Source organism: Saccostrea echinata, unplaced genomic scaffold (assembly GCF_033153115.1).
Source record: "Saccostrea echinata isolate AGI-Se365-2 ecotype Australia unplaced genomic scaffold, CSIRO_AGI_Sech_v1 ptg000037l, whole genome shotgun sequence".
NCBI lineage: Eukaryota > Metazoa > Mollusca > Bivalvia > Ostreida > Ostreidae > Saccostrea > Saccostrea echinata.
This window is the reverse complement of record NW_026889786.1, coordinates 2,127,776-2,147,138: the sequence shown is the minus strand read 5'-3', so window position 1 is coordinate 2,147,138 and position 19,363 is coordinate 2,127,776. Positions and strand designations below refer to the sequence as shown.

The following is a 19,363-nucleotide window of genomic DNA, read 5'->3' as shown; positions in this document are numbered from 1 at the left end:
TACCAAACAATTGATAACATAGTGTAAAGCAGATCATTTGCGCGATTAATGTTGGTAGTTACTTTTATTAAATGATGTACGTGATTACATTATATGAACTTAATCATTTGAAAAGGAATTAGTATGGGAACCAAAAAAAAGTACTTGACATATTTTTAGGTCAAAGAGCTAAATCTGTAAGGACTTTCTTATTTTTTCAGGACATCCGAGCATGGGTCCAATGGGTCCTAGAATGGCACATGGAAGAATGCCAGGACCCATGAATCCAGTAAGTAGACTGAGTTTATGATTTAGTGGTGAGAAGAGCAAGCTTCAACTCATTAGGAGTGGATTAGAAACAGAATTATTAATCTAAAATCCTTTAGAGAAGGATAATTAAAGAAAGGTTACAAGTAAAAGATCTATTTCTCCAGCAGATACAGTAAGATAGGGGAAAAAGATGGAATTTTTAAAACTCAGAAATATTTAAATGAATTATTTTATATGAATTTATGAATTTTTACTTTCATTTCAGTATGATTCATTAAGTTATGGTGGTATGAGAGGTCCACCACCAAATAACATGGGTCCTGGAGGAATGCCTCCCATGTCAATGTAAGTCACTCAGTTCATTTCAAACGTGCAATGCATCACACAGAGGAAGGGAGATAATGAATACAAGACATTTCGCCCGTAATGACCTTTCATGCTGAGACGTTCCTCGAGTTTTGTACCAAAATCCCAATTTCCTCAAGTTTTGTACCAAAATCCCAATTTTTAAATTTACAAGCAATTACCTGTCAGTTAATTAACTATCCCTTATATTTTGAAATGTATTTATTATTGAAATTTTTAGTTCTGTAAATAAGTTAGCTGTGGTCATTTTACCTAATCATAATTATTCTCCTTGTTAATTGAGTTGCAAACATTGAAAACTACTGGTAAATCAAACACTTAATTATGATTGCTGAATAAACGTATATAATTATATGTCAGCTGTGCACGAGTTTCATAACCAAAAGTTCTACAAGCCGAATGGAATGAGTAAAATTGATGAAAAAACTTAAAATTAGTTCAACTGACATAAAGGCTCAATTAAGAGAGTTTTTCTGATCGAAGGGTGTCCAGCATCTGTAAACTTTTCACATTTTCTCCTTTTCTACTACCATTGGGCTAATTTCAACCAAACTTGCCACAAAGCATCCTTGGGTGAAGGGGATATAAGCTTGTTCAAATGAAGGGCTGTACTCTCTTTCAAGGGGAGATAAATAAGAATTAATGAACATTTCATGGCATCTTTAAAATATCTTCTTCACTAACGACTGGGCCAGAGAAGAAACTAATGTGAAGGCTTCAGTACATATACTGTACATATCATGACCCCTGAGTGTTAGTGTGGGGCCAATCAAAGTGTTACATAAGGAATATATACTAGGATTTTTTTATGCCCCGCCATGAATATGGCCGGGGCATATAGTGTTTGTCGTGTCCGTCTTCCATCCTTCCATCCTTCCGTCCTTACGTCTGTCCTTCCGTCACACTTTTCGTTTAGCTCTGTTCAAAGCTCAGTTTCAAAGAAACTATCCAAGATATTTTTATATATAGATAGATATTGATGAGAGCTATGCAGCTGCATCAACATTTTTTGACCTTGACCTTTCCTTTGACATTGACCTTACTTTTCTTAAATTAGTGTTTAGCTCAGTTTTAAGATACCATTCAAGATAGTGTAATCAAACTTCATATGTTGATACATACTGATGTAAGCTAATCAACTGCATCAACATTTTTTGACCTTGACCTTTCTTTTGACCTTGACCTCACTTTTCTTGAATTAGTGTTTAGCTCAGTTTTAATGAAACCATTCAAGATATTTGTAACAAACTTCATATGCTGATAAATACTGATGAGAGCTATTCAACTGCATCAATATTTTTAACCTTGACCTTTCCTTTGACCTTGACCTCACTTATCTTTAATAAGTTTTTAGCTCAGTTTTAAAGATACCATTCAAGATAGTGTTATTAAACTTCATATGCTGATACATACTGATGAGAGCTATTCAACTGCATCAATATTTTTTTGACCTTGACCTTTCCTTTGACCTTGACCTCACTTTTCTTAAATTAGTGTTTAGCTCAGTTTTAAAGATTCCATTCATAATATTTTTATCAAACTTCATATGCTTATACATACCGATGTAAGCTTTTCAACTGCATCAACAATTTTTTACCTTGACCTTTCCTTTGACCTTGACCTCACTTATCTTAAATTAGTGTCAAACTTCATATGCTGATACATACTGATGTAAGCTATTCAACCGCTTCAATATTTTTTCACCTTGACCTTTCCTTTGACCTTGACTTCACTTTTCTCAATTTGTGTTTAACTCAGTTTTAAAGAAACCATTCATAATATTTTTATCAAACTTCATATGCTAATACATACTGATGTAACCTTTTCAACTGCATCAACATTTTTTAACCTTGACCTTTCCTTTGACCTTAACTTCATTTATTTTAAATTAGTGTATAGCTCAGTTTTAAATAAACCATTCAAAATATTTTTATCAAACTTAATATGCTGATATGTATTTATGAGAACTATTCAACTGCATAAAAAACGTTTGACCTTGAACTTTTCTGGGACCTTGACCTCACTTTTCTTAAATTTGCACTTTGCTTAATTTTAAAGAAACCATTTAAGATACATTTATGTAAGCTTATGCACTTATACATAATTTGGTGAGAATTTATCATCTATATCAAACTTTTTAGATTTCAATTTCAATTTTAAAGAAACTATTCAAGATATTCTCATCAAATTTCATACACTCACACAAATTTTCATGTTGCATTACTAATATACCCTCGGTGGGGCATTCATGTCCTATGGACATATTTCTAGTTTTACATCTACTAAACAACAGCAAAGCCATGATAAGTCATATTCATATGGAAGCATCCCCAGGTAGTGTAGATTCAAATTTGTTCAATTAATCCATGACCCCTTAGGGTAGGATGGGGTCACTATATGTGATCAAAATTTAACACAGGAATATATAGTGGAAAAATCTTCTGAAGGAGAACAGCAGAGTTAATAAGTAACTCAGGTGAGTGATGTGTCCCATGGGCCCCTTGTTTTAAAGTACTTTAATCAAGAAAATATTTGCTTCATATGTAAATTATATGTTTACATGTATATATACATTTTTTGTGGCATGAAAGGCCTTAAGGGGTGAAAAGTCTCAGCGTAATCATCAGTAGCGCCGAAACTTCCCAACACTGAGATAACTATCAGAATGCAAAAATATGTTTATATATGTAAGACAGTATGGTAAAATTTTGATTTTCTTTTCAGGCCAGGGGGACAAGGAAGTCGACCTTGGGCACCAACCACATCATCAGTAAGTATCTGTAAGAAGGGGAAGTGAGGGAGGGGGAGATGACGGATGGGGGGGGGTCAGTGAAAGAAAGGGAACACTGTCCAAAAGTTATTTAGTGTTCAGGAAATTGATCCATGATTAAAAATTTATAGGGATAAAAGGTCTTTATGATAAACATATTGATTTTTAAAATTTTGCTATATTTTTTATAGATATATTTTTAAGTAATTTACTTTGATCTTTTTCTATAGATAAATTACTCATCAGCATCACCAGGCAGTTATAATGTAAGTAAAAAAAAAATAATGCAAGTAATGGTGTAAGTAACTGTTATAATGTAACAGTTAAAATATAAGTAATGGTATAAGTATCTATGTAAGTAATAATTATATTTATTTGAATTGTGAGAATTTTGCAGTTGTAATTGAAAACGTGAATTTGGACATTTAGTTCTTAATGAAAATAAGTTCATGAAATTATGTTATCATGTTTATTGCTTTAGAATGGAACAGTTATCACTTTCACTGTATTACTTAAGAAAGGTTCATTATTTGATAAATGAATGTTTGACCTGTTGACAGGGTCCTGGAGGAGGGGGGCCCCCTGGAACACCTATCATGCCAAGTCCACAAGGTAAGACCCCCATAAAAAATGGGAAAATTTGGTAAGATTACTATAAAAAAGGAAATTTCTACTGGTGATCAGGAGTTTCCTTTAAAACAAGACAAAAAGCATGTATGTATGAGCTGCTGTGGTTTTTTGTACTGACAGTAACATGAAAATAAGCCCCAAATGGAAAACCTGTTTTATTATTAAAAAAAAAAAAAAAAAAAAAAAAAAAAAAAAAAATTGAAGTTTTTACATGCAAGAAAGTCATTTTAGTTGTCTGAAAGAAAGTCATTTTTAGTTGGCTGATGAATTTCTGAATTTAGTACACTGATGAGGTATCAGTTAGCAGTATTTTAGGACAGATATAGGTAGCAAACCATAGGTAGATTCTGCTTTCTGTACATGAATACTGTCTGTCAATTTTTATGATATAAAAAAGTGGAAACAAGGGAGATGAATGCAAGTGTATGATTTAAGGGTCCTCCCCACACACCCACCTTACATTCTATTATTACTGAGCAAGATTTTTTCTCAGAGTTTTTAATAAGTACCACATCATTTTTGTGACATATATTATTAAACCCATGTACAGAACAACCACAAAAATCTTATTTTACCAGTCAACATATTTTTTTTAAAAAGAAATTATTAAAAATTATAAAAAATAAAGATAAGTTATTTTCTCTAAAGTCTATGAATGAAAATTTAGGAAATACTCCTGACAATATAGAAGAAACATTAATGAATTAAAATTACAACAAGAAATTGAAATGAAATGGAATTTATTGAATATAGAAAAATGATTTTCAGAATCCTTAGTTTCAAAGTTCTTTTTGAGAGTTATCTTTCCTGTCACCTTAGGATTCAGAATCCCTGGTAAGAGAAGTTACTAAGATGCCACGTACTGGATGAATATCAGTGAGCAAAACCAAAAAAATGCATACTTTTTATCAATATTTATGAACACACAATGAGAGAAGTATAATCAGTCTGTAAAAATTACTACATGTACTTTCAGTACAAGTTTTACTGATGGTATTGCAATAATTGGATTGATGGCATGAATGCATAGATAAACAAAAACAGTTCCTCATAAATATACATGTGATTTACAAATTATAATGCTACAAAAAGGTCTCCTCTTCTCTAATTGAAAAATGACGCTTTTTAGCTCACCTCGACGAAGTCGAGATGAGCTTATGCTATACCCACGGCGTCGGCGTCGGCGTTAGCGTCGGCGTCCCGGTTAAAGTTTTAGGAGCAAGTCCCATTCCCAAGTTACTATAAGCCCTACCTGGACCAAACTTGCATGGATGATGCATCTAGAATGGACACTGCCACACTTGCTTCGGATGCTGGATCTGACCTAGATTTTCCAGATGAGTGACCAGGTTAAAGTTTTTGGAGCAGGTCCATTCCCAAGGAACTATACGCCCTACCTGAACCAAACTTGTATGGATGATGCATCTAGGGATGGACACTACCACACTTGCTTCGGATGCTGGATCTGACCTAGATTTTCCAGATGAGTGACCAGGTTAAAGTTTTTGGAGCAGATCCATTCTCAAGTAACTATAAGCCCTACCTGGACCAAACTTGCATGGATGATGCATCTAGGGATGGACACTACCACACTTGCTTCGGATGCTGGATCTGACCTAGATTTTCCAGATGAGTGACCAGGTTAAAGTTTTTGGAGCAGGTCCATTCCCAAGTAACTATAGGCCCTACCTGAACCAAACTTGCATGGATGATGCATCTAGGGATGGACACTACCACACTTGCTTCGGATGCTGGATCTGACCTAGATTTTCCAGATGAGTGACCAGGTTAAAGTTTTTGGAGCAGATCTATTCCCAAGTAACTATAAGCCCTACCTGGACCAAACTTGCATGGATGATGCATCTAGGAATGGACAATACCACACTTGCTTTGGATGCTGAATCTGACCTACATTTTCCAGATGAGTGACCAGGTTAAAGTTTTTGGAGCACATCCATTCCCAAGTAACTCTAAGCCCTACCTGGACCAAACTTGCATGGATGATGCATCTAGGGATGAACACTACACACTTGCTTCGGGTGCTGAATCTGACCTAGATTTTCCAGATGAGTGACCAGGTTAAAGTTTTTGGAGTAGATCCATTCCCAAGTAACTATAAGCCCTACCTGGACCAAACTTGCATGGATGATGCATCTAGGGATGGACACTACCACACTTGCTTCGGATGCTGAATCTAATCTAGATTTTCCAGATGAGTGACCAGGTTAACGTTTTTGGAGCAGATCCATTCCCAAGTAACTATAGGCCCTACCTGAACGAAATTTGCATGGATGATGCATCTAGGGATGGACACTACCACACTTGCTTCGGATGCTGAATCTGACCTAGATTTTCCAGATGAGTGACCAGGTTAAAGTTTTTGGAGCAGATCCATTCCCAAGTAACTATACGCCCTACCTGAACCAAACTTGCATGGATGATGCATCTAGAATGGACACTGCCACACTTGCTTCGGATGCTGGATCTGACCTAGATTTTTCCAGATGAGTGACCAGGTTAAAGTTTTTGGAGCAGGTCCATTCCCAAGTAACTATAAGCCCTACCTGGACCAAACTTGCATGGATGATGCATCTAGAATGGACACTGCCACACTTGCTTCGGATGCTGGATCTGACCTAGATTTTTCCAGATGAGTGACCAGGTTAAAGTTTTTGGAGCAGGTCCATTCCCAAGTAACTATAAGCCCTACCTGGACCAAACTTGCATGGATGATGCATCTAGGGATGGACACTACCACACTTGCTTCAGATGCTGAATCTAACCTAGATTTTCCAGAAGAGTGACCAGGTTAAAGTTTTTGGAGCAGGTCCATTCCCAAGTAACTATAGGCCCTACCTGAACCAAACTTGCATGGATGATGCATCTAGGGATGGACACTACCACACTTGCTTCGGATGCTGAATCTGACCTAGATTTTCCAGATGAGTGACCAGGTTAAAGTTTTTTGAGCAGGTCTATTTCCAAGTAATTATAAGTCCTTCTTAAACCAAACTTGTATAGATATTGATCTTGGGATGTACACTAACTAGAAAAAATATGATGTGAGATTTGCCTTACTTATAGATAACCTTCGTCGAGGTGAGCTTCGTAATCTTTGATTACCTATGTTTTTCTCTTGGTCAGTGGGTTTATGATGGGTGTCCCTTCTTGTTTACTGCATAATTTTCGCTTGACAAATCATCTTCTAAAGCATTTGAGAGATTCTTTTAATTTCACCTAAAGCAGACCCAGGCAATATGTCAGTGTAGAGCTATATAAAACCAGAAGTAAGATATTTTTTCTCATTATGCATTACAAGTCACAGGATGTGGAGGACCCTTAAATCTCAGAAAGTTTCCATACGTTTTCAGTTGATGAAAGGGAAATAAATCCTACAGAAATTAGAATAGAATAAGCATGTGTCATATATATGCATGAACTTAACATTTATTTTGGAGCATACAAGTACTGTGAAAAAAATAAATAGGAGGGTAGGGAGACTTTTTAAAAAAAAAAAAATTAAATGCAGATGAGAGTTGAATGAGGAAGCTGGGTTATTCACCTAAAAAAAAAAGGGTTTTTTTTGATCAGCTGTTATGTAGGAAGTGTGTCTTGTTTGTGTGTGAGGGAGAGTGAGGGGAATACATGTATTATTTTGGATCCGTCATTTACAAAGGCAGGAGCTAGGGTATTGACTGTTGTTTATAAATTCTCTGTAGGATCTCAAGGGCCATTTTCTCCTGCCAGCCATCAACGAATCGGGTCAAGGCCAGGTGACTACATCTCCAACGACAATATGCCGGGTACTACATTGCTTTCAGATTGAATTTGTTGTGTTTTGGTTTTTCTAAAATGTGTCATTTTTTTTTTGTAGCATATAGGATTTTTTTCCCTTCATTTTCATCCATTCAAAATCATATTGAATCACCATGTTTAGTTTTTCTTTTTTTATACCCAGATTTTTAAGTTTTTTTTCATATTTTTTTTTTCCTTCAATTTTCATGATTAGATTTTTTTTTTAAAAAAAGTTGCAGAAATCCCTCTGAAAGCATGTAGTACATGCTTGATCTTGCAGCAACTGTAGAATCTAGTGCCTGTGTATCTGCCACTTAGATCTATATTCAATGGGCATTTGGCACTACATTATAGCAAAATAACAAGAAAGCTGATATTTACATTCAATGTCGTGTATGCCCAGTAACCAGTGATTCCATATGTCCATTTCCTTTTAATGACCTAGCTACTCCATTAATGTTACATTTTCACTACTTTTGCCTTGAAAAATACTTTCTGAAAAATCCTATGCAAGCTTAGTAGACATCTTGAAACAGACATGTAATTGATATCAATATTCTCCTTATGATCTCAGTTTAAAAAAAAAAAGGCGTTTCTGATTTTCTTAACAATCGTACCATACTTCACATCATCTTTTATTTTGCACAAAATATTCAGTGCCACTATGATTTTGGAATAAAAAGCAATTTCTTATTGTAAACCATTCTAGCCTTACAAGTCATGTTTACATTGCCTGCTTGTATTTTTGTGCATGGAAATGACAGAATTTGAGGAAATTGCCAAAAGACCTTTAGTCCTTGGTAAAAAGACATTGAAAACATCTTTCTATCCACTAGATTGCAATGCCAATAAATAAAAATATAACTGAGAGAATTAAAGCAAACTAACTTGACAAAAAGCGCCTGCATTGCTTGGATTTGCTACATTTCTCTGATTGTGTTTCTCCTTTCTTGTTTCCGCTATCAGATGATGTTGAACCACAAAAGATGCTTTGTTTAGGTAAGATGGAACCTGAAGCAATGACCGTTTTACTAGTGCTGTGATAATGATTGTCCCAGGCTATTGGATGTTTAGACTTCTACCAAATGCTTCTCAGTAGCTTTTGTGAAGTTTTTTTTTTCATTTTTTTTTTTCAAATCATGAAATGTTCATAGCAAATTAAGTGAAAAAATTTTAAAAAGAAATTATATATATTTTTTTTAGTTTTATCTTCTTCATGCATTATTTTATATAATGCAATGTGAATTAATTTTTCCCCTAACTTTTTTCTGAAGAGATGTGTCTCCTGCTTTGCACTTTGACACTTGTTGCTGAGGTTTGCATGGTCTCCTTTGCAGAATGACGATTTCCAGAATAACCCAGATCTTAACCAAGATGTTGCATTCCTTTTTATTGCTTTTAACAATTTTTTTACCAGTTAACCTAATTTCTTACAGATTTCACAAAGTGTTAAAAATATTTCTGGAGATGTACAAATAATGTCAATTAGCTAATAAAATCTCCAGCCAAAGTATGCATGGTTGCATGCAAGAATGCATGAGTCGCATGTCATAACAGGAGATAGATGTAATAGAATGTCATCAAGAACTTGGTTATTTAATCGACTTTGGTTTCTTCTTCTACACCAGCTCACTGGAATATGGCAAATCAAATAAAAAAAATTATTCTGTATCCTATATGTACACAAGCTCAAGGTTTTGAGGAACTTTCCAGTACTTTAAAGTTTACACATTCACACAGATTTGTAGGATTTCACAAAATCTGCCTTAATTATCATGATATTTCAACTCAAAATCATGTGCTCTGAATCCTTCAGTATTAATGTACATATATATAATATATTTGAAATGAAATGGAATATAAAAAATATTCATCTTTATTCTTTCTTGAAATTATGATATTCTCAACATGTCAAAGATTTTTTTAAAAAGATGGTATTTTTGCCATATCAGGTCAATTTCACAAATAAGATGTTCTTGAAAAAAGTAAGTTTTGTAAAGTGTATCTCCTCATAATTAAAACGGTTTAAGCCATTTTGCAAAAATTTAATACAATGTACAAATATGTGTGTGTTTTCTTGCAGATTCTACTAATTCAGGAGATGGAATGTATGGCATGATGAAACCAGGGGGGCCAGGATTACCGGGCATGCCAGGGGTAAGTGAGGGGGGGCACCTGCCATTTGTTTCTCTGTAAGGAACAGTACCCTTTAGATGTTCATTAGTGGTCAGCTTTTTTTTTAACTGAGCTAGGTGACAATGAGGTCACTGTTATCAGTACAGTGTACTTCAATTTTGTTACAAGTCACTTTTTTTCAACCAAGCTAAATAGTACCACACCTATTGATTGATTAAGGAAATAGACATAAAGAGGAACAAATGCTGTCAACAGAAGTTTGTTTTGTACTATATCAAGACTGTTAGCATTCTTCGTATGTTGTGTTATGTGTGGAAGATCTGCTTAAAAAGCACCTGCTATTAGTAGATAGCTTTCAGATTGGATAATACACTGGTATTCTCACATACCAAGCTGCTCATGTTAGCAATACTATATTATGTGGACCATAAAAAACTTTAATTTGTTGGAGTAAGAAGAGGAAAAAAGAAGCTGACCTGTTATTGATTCTTCAAAATGTTGTAACTAATATGGTGTGATGTTTCAGCAGTTCCCAGGGATGCCAGGTGGGCCTGACGGAGCAATGGGCATGGGGCCAGATATCGGGCAAGTCATGAATGGTGGTGAGTATAAGACTGCTAAGTAGAAGCATTTTAATTTGTTGATTATTAAAATTATGTGATGACGGCAAGGCAAAATCTAAGGACTAATCTTACTGCACTTCGTATTGTATAAAGTTTGAGTAAAATGAATTCCCAGTAAATTGTGTGAATGTTTTGTAGAGAAATTATTGGTGAGACTTTTGAACCTTTACCTAAGTTAATCAGGAGCTAAATATTTGTATTTCTATATAGAAGATATAAATGGATACCTAATAAAATTCAATAAGTAATACAGATGAGTTGTATACAGATATTAGAAAGAAAAGGCTGTAAATCAAATTCATGTCTTGGCTTAAGAAATTTTTAGTAGTCGATGCGAGGGTTTTCTGGTAAAATCGTAAACAAGTTGTCTAGAAAGAAAGATACATCAACACTGCATCCTAAAATTTTCACCACTCTTTTGTATATTTTTCACCAATATACCTAGCAAATTTCAAATAGAAACAAAATATGTTATTTTATGGTATGTGTGGTAGAGCCATAGGGTGCACGAACGTTAACATAAAACTCTATAGCAACCTCACCTTTCATCTTTGCTAAGAAAAAGTTGGATAATCTTCACCTAAATATTCGGGAATTTCACTGATGCGCACATGAGAGTTCCCCTTTACAGGCCTTTCAAAATCAACCAGTCCTCAGTACTTTGCCTGGCTGAAATCCTTATTGTAAAAACGCTCACGATTTAACCAGAAACCCTCGTATTTAAATCCACCAAAAGACATTCAAAGCTTGTTTTCACCATTAATTCTTGTGGTGCAGAGAAAAGTCATATGTATTCATTCAATGTGTCTTATTTCAAGGTGACATAGATGGCATGAAGAATTCCCCTGCAAACGGCCCAGGGACGCCGCCAGTTAGCATGGCAGGCTACGTGGGCGATGGCTTAGGTTACCAAGATAATGTAAGTCAGATGAATTTGTGAAAGGATTTCTACAACCTCTGAAAGATGCTCAATGGACTTTGACTGTTGCCCAAAGTATTTGGATGAGTCGTAGTTTCATGTTTTGTAAAGGGAAAAAAAAACTACACAAGGCAAACTGTGCTTCAGTGAATATAAGAAAGACAACATGACACTGTTCATTTTTCACATGCAAAAAAAAAAATATAAAGGGGAATCTTTATTGCACAAAAGTTTTTGAAACAAAAAAAAAAAAAAACAATAGTCAATTTGCATATTGAAACCTTTCACCCCCTGAAATCATGCATACATTTTCCTTCATATCGGGAAACAATTGTTCTGAAAGTGCTTCAGTGTGAAGGGATGAAAGGTTTATTTTTGTATGTGTGTGTTAAGGCCCCCAAACTTAACAAAATAGTGCAACAAATTCTCATGTAACCTATCTTTTGTCAGATGACGTAGAGACACTAGTAACAAATATCTCACTCTATAATGCTTACTGACACCAACTCTCTCATAATCCTGTCTGCTCTGGGTTGATGGGACACTTTGCATGCCAATTTCTGAATGCCTTTAATGCTTTAATCTTTCTTTTATTTTGTGATGACTTGCTTGAATAATTTTGATTTTTAATCCTCTTATTTTTGTATTCACTGCATTTTTTTTTCTTTCTTTTTTTTTTTTTTTTTTGCTTTGTAAATCTTTGTGACGTGTTTTGCTACACAAAAATCAGATTTACTGTCAAACAATCTTGATGGATGCAAAATCATTTGTGGATATTCTCCTTTTACTTCCACCAAAATTTCGGGTTATTAAAAAAAGAATTAAATTTTTGAGGATCCAATTTGGATGTGTGTTGATTGATTGCCTTCGAGTCTTGATTGCATACATTTCTATCTTACGTATTCACTATACCATATCAACAACAGTTGGATGTCCAGATCTCTTGAATGTTTTTCACATATTATTCCTTTGATATCACAGCATGGCTGTCATGGGTGAATGAAATGCAATTTTTCAAAGTACTCTCCCATCTTAAGTAAAAGCGTATTGTAGAAATCAGTATGCTGCTATGCCATATCATTTAAAATCTTAAGAAAATGGCTGCAAAAACAAAACTATTCATGCTCTCTTTGCCATCACATACCCCAAAAATGAGTGAAAAGTCTAGGAAATAAGGATAGGTTTATTTGCCTTAGGCTGCAACCTCTTTCCATAGTTAAGGTAGTTTCTAAGCAACATTCTTTTGCATGTCTCAAAATGACACAAAATAGCAGATTGATTAAGGAAAGTTCATTTACCAATTATTCCATGGTGTGTGAAGTTTGTTACTAAACACTTGATGGGACCAGTAACATAGATTTTAAGTATCAAATCTTAACAAACATATATAGATTGCTTCACTGCTAAGTCGTAGAGAGTAACATTATTAAAATTCCTGTTTACCTTGAAGAAAATCAATTAGGTAGAATTTTCGACCTTTTAAGGTATTCTATGAAAACCTTTTTTTTTGTCACACATTCTGGATTAGGAGGGGGATAGTCACCCTGGAAATTTCAATTGCATGACAATTTTTTCTATCTTTCTTCCTTTCCTGGATTTTCAATTTAAATGAAAAAAAAATAAATGGGGGTAAATTTGGAGGATTTGAATGGATTTTTCCAGCACCAACTGACGGTTGATATTGTGTGATTTTGCAGGACCAAACCGAATCCGCGGCAATCCTCAAGATAAAAGAATGTATGGCAGAGGAAGCTAAGCGGTTTGAAAAAGACTCCGATCAGCCTGATTATTTTTTGTCACAATAATACATCATCCCATTCATTTTTTGTTCAGAAACAAATCTCGTCTTTATTGTAAATTTTTTGTTATTTATAAGTTATATGACTTTGCTGTCTATAATAATGACCATCGCGAGAATGTTTTATTACGATGGAAGTGGTCATAATTATTAAAATGGTGCTTTGTTTTTATGTTAAACTGGGAATTTTTGGAAACCAAAGGACTGGGGACACGAAATCATTAACCTGTTTAAACTCCCTCCCATTTTTAGTGAATTGAAAGTTATTCTCTGTCCCTTTATGGAATTCTTCATGACAATGTTAATGTTGAAGTAGGTCAAATAGGTTTTGAAACTTAAATCATTTGAAATGTTGTTTTTGTCCGTTGTGGCTTTCCAAATCCTTTTCTTTGCATTTTTTGTTAACTGCCATGTTCAATTAATTTTATTAAAAACTTCATTTACACATATTTTGAAGGTGCTTTTAACACGTCTACACAAGTTGCATAAGATTTGGTGCAGATCAGTATTTTATCTTCACACATGACAAGTAAAACCAACAATTGGTTGTGACATAACTCATTAAAATAAAATCATCACCACCCATTTAATTCCTAAATCTTTAAAATCCTGACTCCCCTTTGATGCCCCTCTCCTTTGGTTGGTCCAGCCCAGTTTTTTTATTTATATGTGCTGATCACTTGTCTTTGACTGAAATGACATTTTTTACACTAGACCAAAAGACACATCAGGATTGTTTGAGCAAGAAATAGTCTTTGAGCCACAAATGCCGCCTCTTTAATTTATATTGTTAGCTTTAAAAGTAGAAGCTAATTTGTCTATCGCTTTAGTATTAACATTTAACAGAATTACTCATTTTTTTTCTGCCTCTTACATTTACATTTAATTTTTTTTGGGTTAATCTGCATGTCTGAACAGTGAATTGAATATAAAAAAAACTTGTTTGAAAAGGAAATGGTTTTCAAGAGAAAAATGTGAAAAACTGAAAGGAATTTTCTAGCCAAAACGCATCAACTTTTTTCTGTTCTATTTTGGTCATCATGTCGTGTTTTATGTGTTTTAACCCTCTTGTTTTTTTTTTCTCCTACACAGACAGGAAAATAGCGCTACATGTTTATATACTTGTCAACAAAACATTGAAAATCTCAATCTTCTGTCCCCCCCTTCCGTGTGGCTTTGTTTTCTGGCTTGTCAGATTATTTCTGTACGACTCCTAGCACCCACCCACTTTATGTCTCTATATATGCACATAGTATTGACATCACTATATAGCTGCAGCCTGGGTTAAGAGATTAAAACTCAGAAAATAAACGGTTAACAGGTGCATTTCCATAAACTCTGACCCAGTGGTCATGGGGTATTTTTTGTTGGAATTTTTAAACTGTATATGATATATATGTATACAATTATCATGTTTTTTTTTTCTATTTATTTGTCATTGTTCATTTCGCATATTTTTCACATATGTCTCAAAAAAATGTATGTTAGTATGAAAAAAAAAGAAAGATTTTTTTCACCTTTGAGTTTATAATGATTACTATTTTTTGTAATGCATTTAATCCACAGTTTAAGGATTATAGATGACATACATAGATTCACGATCGGGATCCATAGAGTGAGTGACACTTTTATCATAACCCGTAGCAAGAGGTCTACAATCATTTCAAAGGAGGTATATTTTTGAACTTCTTCGTAGTTTTGCAATTTCAATGACACTGTTTGAGAGGTGTGTCATGGAACAAGAGAGGCTGAAAGAATGATGATTGAGAATTTTTTATTCCACAAAAAGTAAATTAGAGAAGTAGCAGTTCATTGTGTAGCAGTTAGTAATCTCATCTAATTTGTTTATTATGGAGGAAGTAGGTAACGAGATTTTTAAAATGACTTGAATACTTTATAAAAATAGAAATAGCATCTTGGAATTTGATAAATGATAAAATATAGCCATTGTTGTCTCAACCATTTGATTAATTTTTCTCACGGTAAACACATTCATAATTTGGAATGATTGCATGTTTTTCACTAGTTTGTAAGTCTTGCCTTCATACCAAAGAGCAAATTATTATCAGGGGGAGGGAATTTACTTGTAGGTTGTGAAAATTAAATAGCTGTTAAATTCATATATTTCATTCATAGCACCAGATTTCTTTTAAAAATGTGGTCATTTTGTTTTGTCTTCAGAGGAAAGTAAACATTGCTAGGGTTATTAAACATATTCCAGGAAGACATTTTGAAGGGAAAAAAAACAATTATTTGGCAATCGTTGAGTGATTTTTTTTCCTAATGCATATTTTCTCATCATTTCTTTACTCTGTAAGGAAGGTCCATGACGATATATACAATTATGGAGTTGTGTCAATCCATATATTTTAAACATGTTCATTCAAAATTGAGTATGTTATTTGAAATATGAGAAATTTTTACTTGTGTTCAGAACATTTAATGCATTTAAAAATCTGCATCCATTTAAGTGATTTTGTTGACTTCTCTGTTTTCTTTAAACATTAAGTTATATGTGCACTTGTGAATGACCATAAGAACTTTAAAGTGAAATGTTGATTGTGTGAACTGAGATTTTTTTTAAACTTGTTAACATTTGGCAAATGTGGATTTTGTTCAAACTGTTTTTGTTCTTTATTTATGTTGGTGTATTAGATTTATAAGGATCTGAAAAAGGTGGACTATTGCAAACAGTTTACGCAATATATAGATTTCCCATTGTCCTGGATAATTTTTTTATCCGGTAGGTTATAATTTGTATGGAATGTTATTTTGAGGGGAAAATGACAGATTTTCAGCAAAATAACAGACTTTCTTTTTGTCGAATTTTCAGTTATTTTGAGTCCAAAACCATTGTTGATGATGCGTTTTGATTTGAAAGATACCATAAACTCAGGTGACTTAACATTTGATCAGTGTTGGGGAATAAGTTTTTCAGTTTTTGTCCACAATCTTGCCACTTCATAAAATTTAAAATCTGGGTTGTGAATCATATCCTAAGTAAGGCCCTCCTTAGTTCAATTCTCAATGCTATGTAATGGTTAAAGATAGTACGCAGATGGAGTTGGGACAGAAACTAACGATTAAAAGCAAAGCCTGTTGTTTTGGTTTGTTTTCAGATATCAGGATTTTGAGCCTCTCGATTATGATCTGTGAATTTTTCTTCTTTTTCTGATTTTTTTTTTTTTTTTTCCTTTTTTTTGGTTTTAGTAACTTATAGATATATTGCCTTGTACATTTTGATTTTGCAAGAAATATGCATTTTATGTTTTATATTATCTCATTTCATTTAATAATATGACTGTAGTGTATGAAGGTTTTTCTTTTCAATTATTTTCCCCAACATTGTTGATGTTCAAGCGATGAATTGTATGATGTGAAAATGAATGATGTATAAGGTTGCAATCAAAAAACAGTAAAATGACATGGCAATATATTCCCTCATATAAATATACAAACGTTGTTGTCAACATTGTGTAAATACTTCATATCCCATTTTTCTGTATGGAAGTAAATGGTCTTAACATATATATATATTTTTTATTTCCTGTACAGCCATACACATCGGTTGATCTGTCTTGATGTGTAGTAGCAATTATCAATGTTCCTGTTGTTAAAATATCATCATAAAACCTTTTTTTTTTTAAATAAAGGGAGATAAATGACTAAGGAGACCCTCATCTCATACAAATCCATGCATTCTGATATATGTGGACTAAAAAAAATCTCATCTGAAAAACTTTGTTGAGGTTGTTTATATTATTTTTTACAGTAGACGTCAAATATTGTCGATCGTCTCCTTGGTGACTTATCATCCATGAACTACATTGATAGTTGCCGTTTAGTCATATGTTTGTTTAGTATCAGTATGTTGGCTGTATGTTTCTGTATTGTACAAGATCTTCTGTAGTCATTATTGACTGGAAGCTCCATAAAGATGGAATAAATTATCAGTGAGAACATTCTAACATTGGTGTTATCTTATTCATTTTGAACAACCCAGGAGCTGCACGGAACTGAACTGACTTTTACGTTTCACAAAAGAATTTTTGCTCAAGTAAGACTTTGTGCGTCAGTGGTGCATATAAAGAATTCTTGAAGGTCATTGCAAAATAATCGTGCTTTCTGTTATTTGAAATTGCTTTAATTCTTGGATTAGAGTCGAAGTCTAATTTATTGTATATCTAAAGTCTTAATCTATGCAAACAGTTTATAATATACCCTATTCACTGGCCATGAGGACAATAGCAAGCATATTGTCCCCCAAGACGGCAACTAATATTTCCCAAGGCACAACCGAGAGAAATAGGTAGATGCTGTTGAGGGGGACAATGAACTTGCTGTTGTCCAAATAGTAAGTAAATAGGTGTTCTATTTGAATACTAAATATTCACCCGATTTGATGCCATATTCATAGGAGGGTCAGTGCACATGCAGCTGCGATTGTGACATCACAAATGACACCTCAAGTGAAGGTGTAAACAAAGGTTGCAATGGCCAGCTGTGTATCTGAAAAAGAAAAACATTAGGCAAGCCTATAACTGGATTATTATCCAAACATTTCGATGGGAAATGATGTCTAACGTCACACTAGGAAATGAAAACAAGAAAGTTATAACTTGTAATCTAGACATTTTTTTATCATTCTGCGACAGAAGTTGAAAATAATGTCGTCATGCAGTCTCAGTGTCTTGTTTATTCTAATCCGGACTATATAATAAAACAACTATGAACTCTCTTAGTGAATATGGTTTGATGTACATGTATTTACATTGACCTCAGCTTCACACCTCGGTCAATATTGATATTTTTCTGGTGAATATAAAACCATATTCACCACCACTGAAAGAGTCCATTATTATATAATATACAAGAGTCATTCAAAAAATATGTAGACTTTTCTCATAACCTTCGGTAAACATTTTTTAACATTAAATTCAAATAATTTGAATTTTTAGAAAAAAATATGAATACAGGCAGATGTCCTTATCTCAAACTCAATGGGACCGAGAAAAAACTTCGAGATATCCAAGGATTTGAGATATCCAGGGTAAAATACTTAAAAAATTAGGGTTGGGACTTCCAAATCACTTAGACATATTCACGGTATTGGAGATATCAGTGTTCGAGGTACTGAAGTTCAACTGTATATTATGATATTTATCAAAATTATCTAAAATTTAAAACTGTCTGGCATCTGATGTATAACAATACTGAATATACACATTTAGATTTTATTAGCTCACCTGAGCTGAAAGCTCAAGTGAGCTTTTCTGATCACATTTTGTCCGTAGTCCGTCTGTCCGTCCGTCTGTAAACTTTTCACATTTTCGACTTCTTCTCCAGAACCACTGGGCCATTTTCAACCAAACTTGCCACAAAGCATCCTTGGAAGAAGGGGGTTCAAGTTTGTTCAAATGAAGGGCCATGCCCTCTTCCAAGGGGAGATAATTAAGAATAAGTGAAAATTTGGTGTCTTTTTTAAAAAATCTTCTTCTCAAGAACCATTGGGCCAGAGAAGTTGAAACTTATGGGAAACCTTCATTACATAGTGTAGATTCAAGTTTGTTCAAATCATGACCCCCGGGGGTCGGGTGGGGCCACAATGGGGGATCAAAGTTTTACATAGGAATATATAGGAAAATTCTTTAAAAATGTTCTTCTCAAGAACAACAAAGCCACAATTAGTCATATTGATATGAAATCATCCTCAGGTAGTGTAGATTTAAATTTGTTCAAATCAAGACCCCCGGGGGTAGGGTGGGGCCACAATGGGGGATCAAAGTTTTACATAGGAATATATAGGAAAATTCTTTAAAAATCTTCTTCTCAAGAACATCAAAGCCACAATTAGTCATATTGATATGAAATCATCCTCAGGTAATGTAGATTCAAGTTTGTTCAAATCATGACCCCCGGGGGTAGGGTGGGGCCACAATGGGGGATCAAAGTTTTACATAGGAATACATAGGAAAATTCTTTAAAAATCTTCTTCTCAAGAACAGCAAAGCCATGATTTGTCATATTGATATGAAATCATCCTCAGGTAGTGTAGATTTAAGTTTGTTCAAATCATG

At 34.0% G+C, this 19,363-nt stretch overlaps 1 protein-coding gene across 13 annotated transcripts in view; it reads left to right on the top strand.

Moving 5' to 3' along the window:
- Positions 1 to 17,254, top strand: part of LOC133200182 (single-stranded DNA-binding protein 3-like) — a 59,388-nt gene extending 42,134 nt beyond the window's left edge. For 2 of the 13 annotated variants that reach the window (XM_061335968.1, XM_061335977.1), the window contains 11 exons: positions 201 to 268; positions 515 to 594; positions 3,340 to 3,385; positions 3,616 to 3,651; positions 3,946 to 3,997; positions 7,735 to 7,818; positions 8,777 to 8,809; positions 9,894 to 9,967; positions 10,473 to 10,548; positions 11,388 to 11,488; positions 13,186 to 17,254. In XM_061335968.1, coding sequence (XP_061191952.1) covers positions 201 to 268; positions 515 to 594; positions 3,340 to 3,385; positions 3,616 to 3,651; positions 3,946 to 3,997; positions 7,735 to 7,818; positions 8,777 to 8,809; positions 9,894 to 9,967; positions 10,473 to 10,548; positions 11,388 to 11,488; positions 13,186 to 13,293 — 758 coding nt within the window. In that variant the 3' untranslated portion in view covers positions 13,294 to 17,254. The remainder of the gene's footprint in view (positions 1 to 200; positions 269 to 514; positions 595 to 3,339; positions 3,386 to 3,615; positions 3,652 to 3,945; positions 3,998 to 7,734; positions 7,819 to 8,776; positions 8,810 to 9,893; positions 9,968 to 10,472; positions 10,549 to 11,387; positions 11,489 to 13,185) is intronic. The other 11 variants (XM_061335979.1, XM_061335981.1, XM_061335973.1 and 8 more) reach the window with 10 other exon arrangements.
- Positions 17,255 to 19,363: the final 2,109 nt, after the last annotated feature.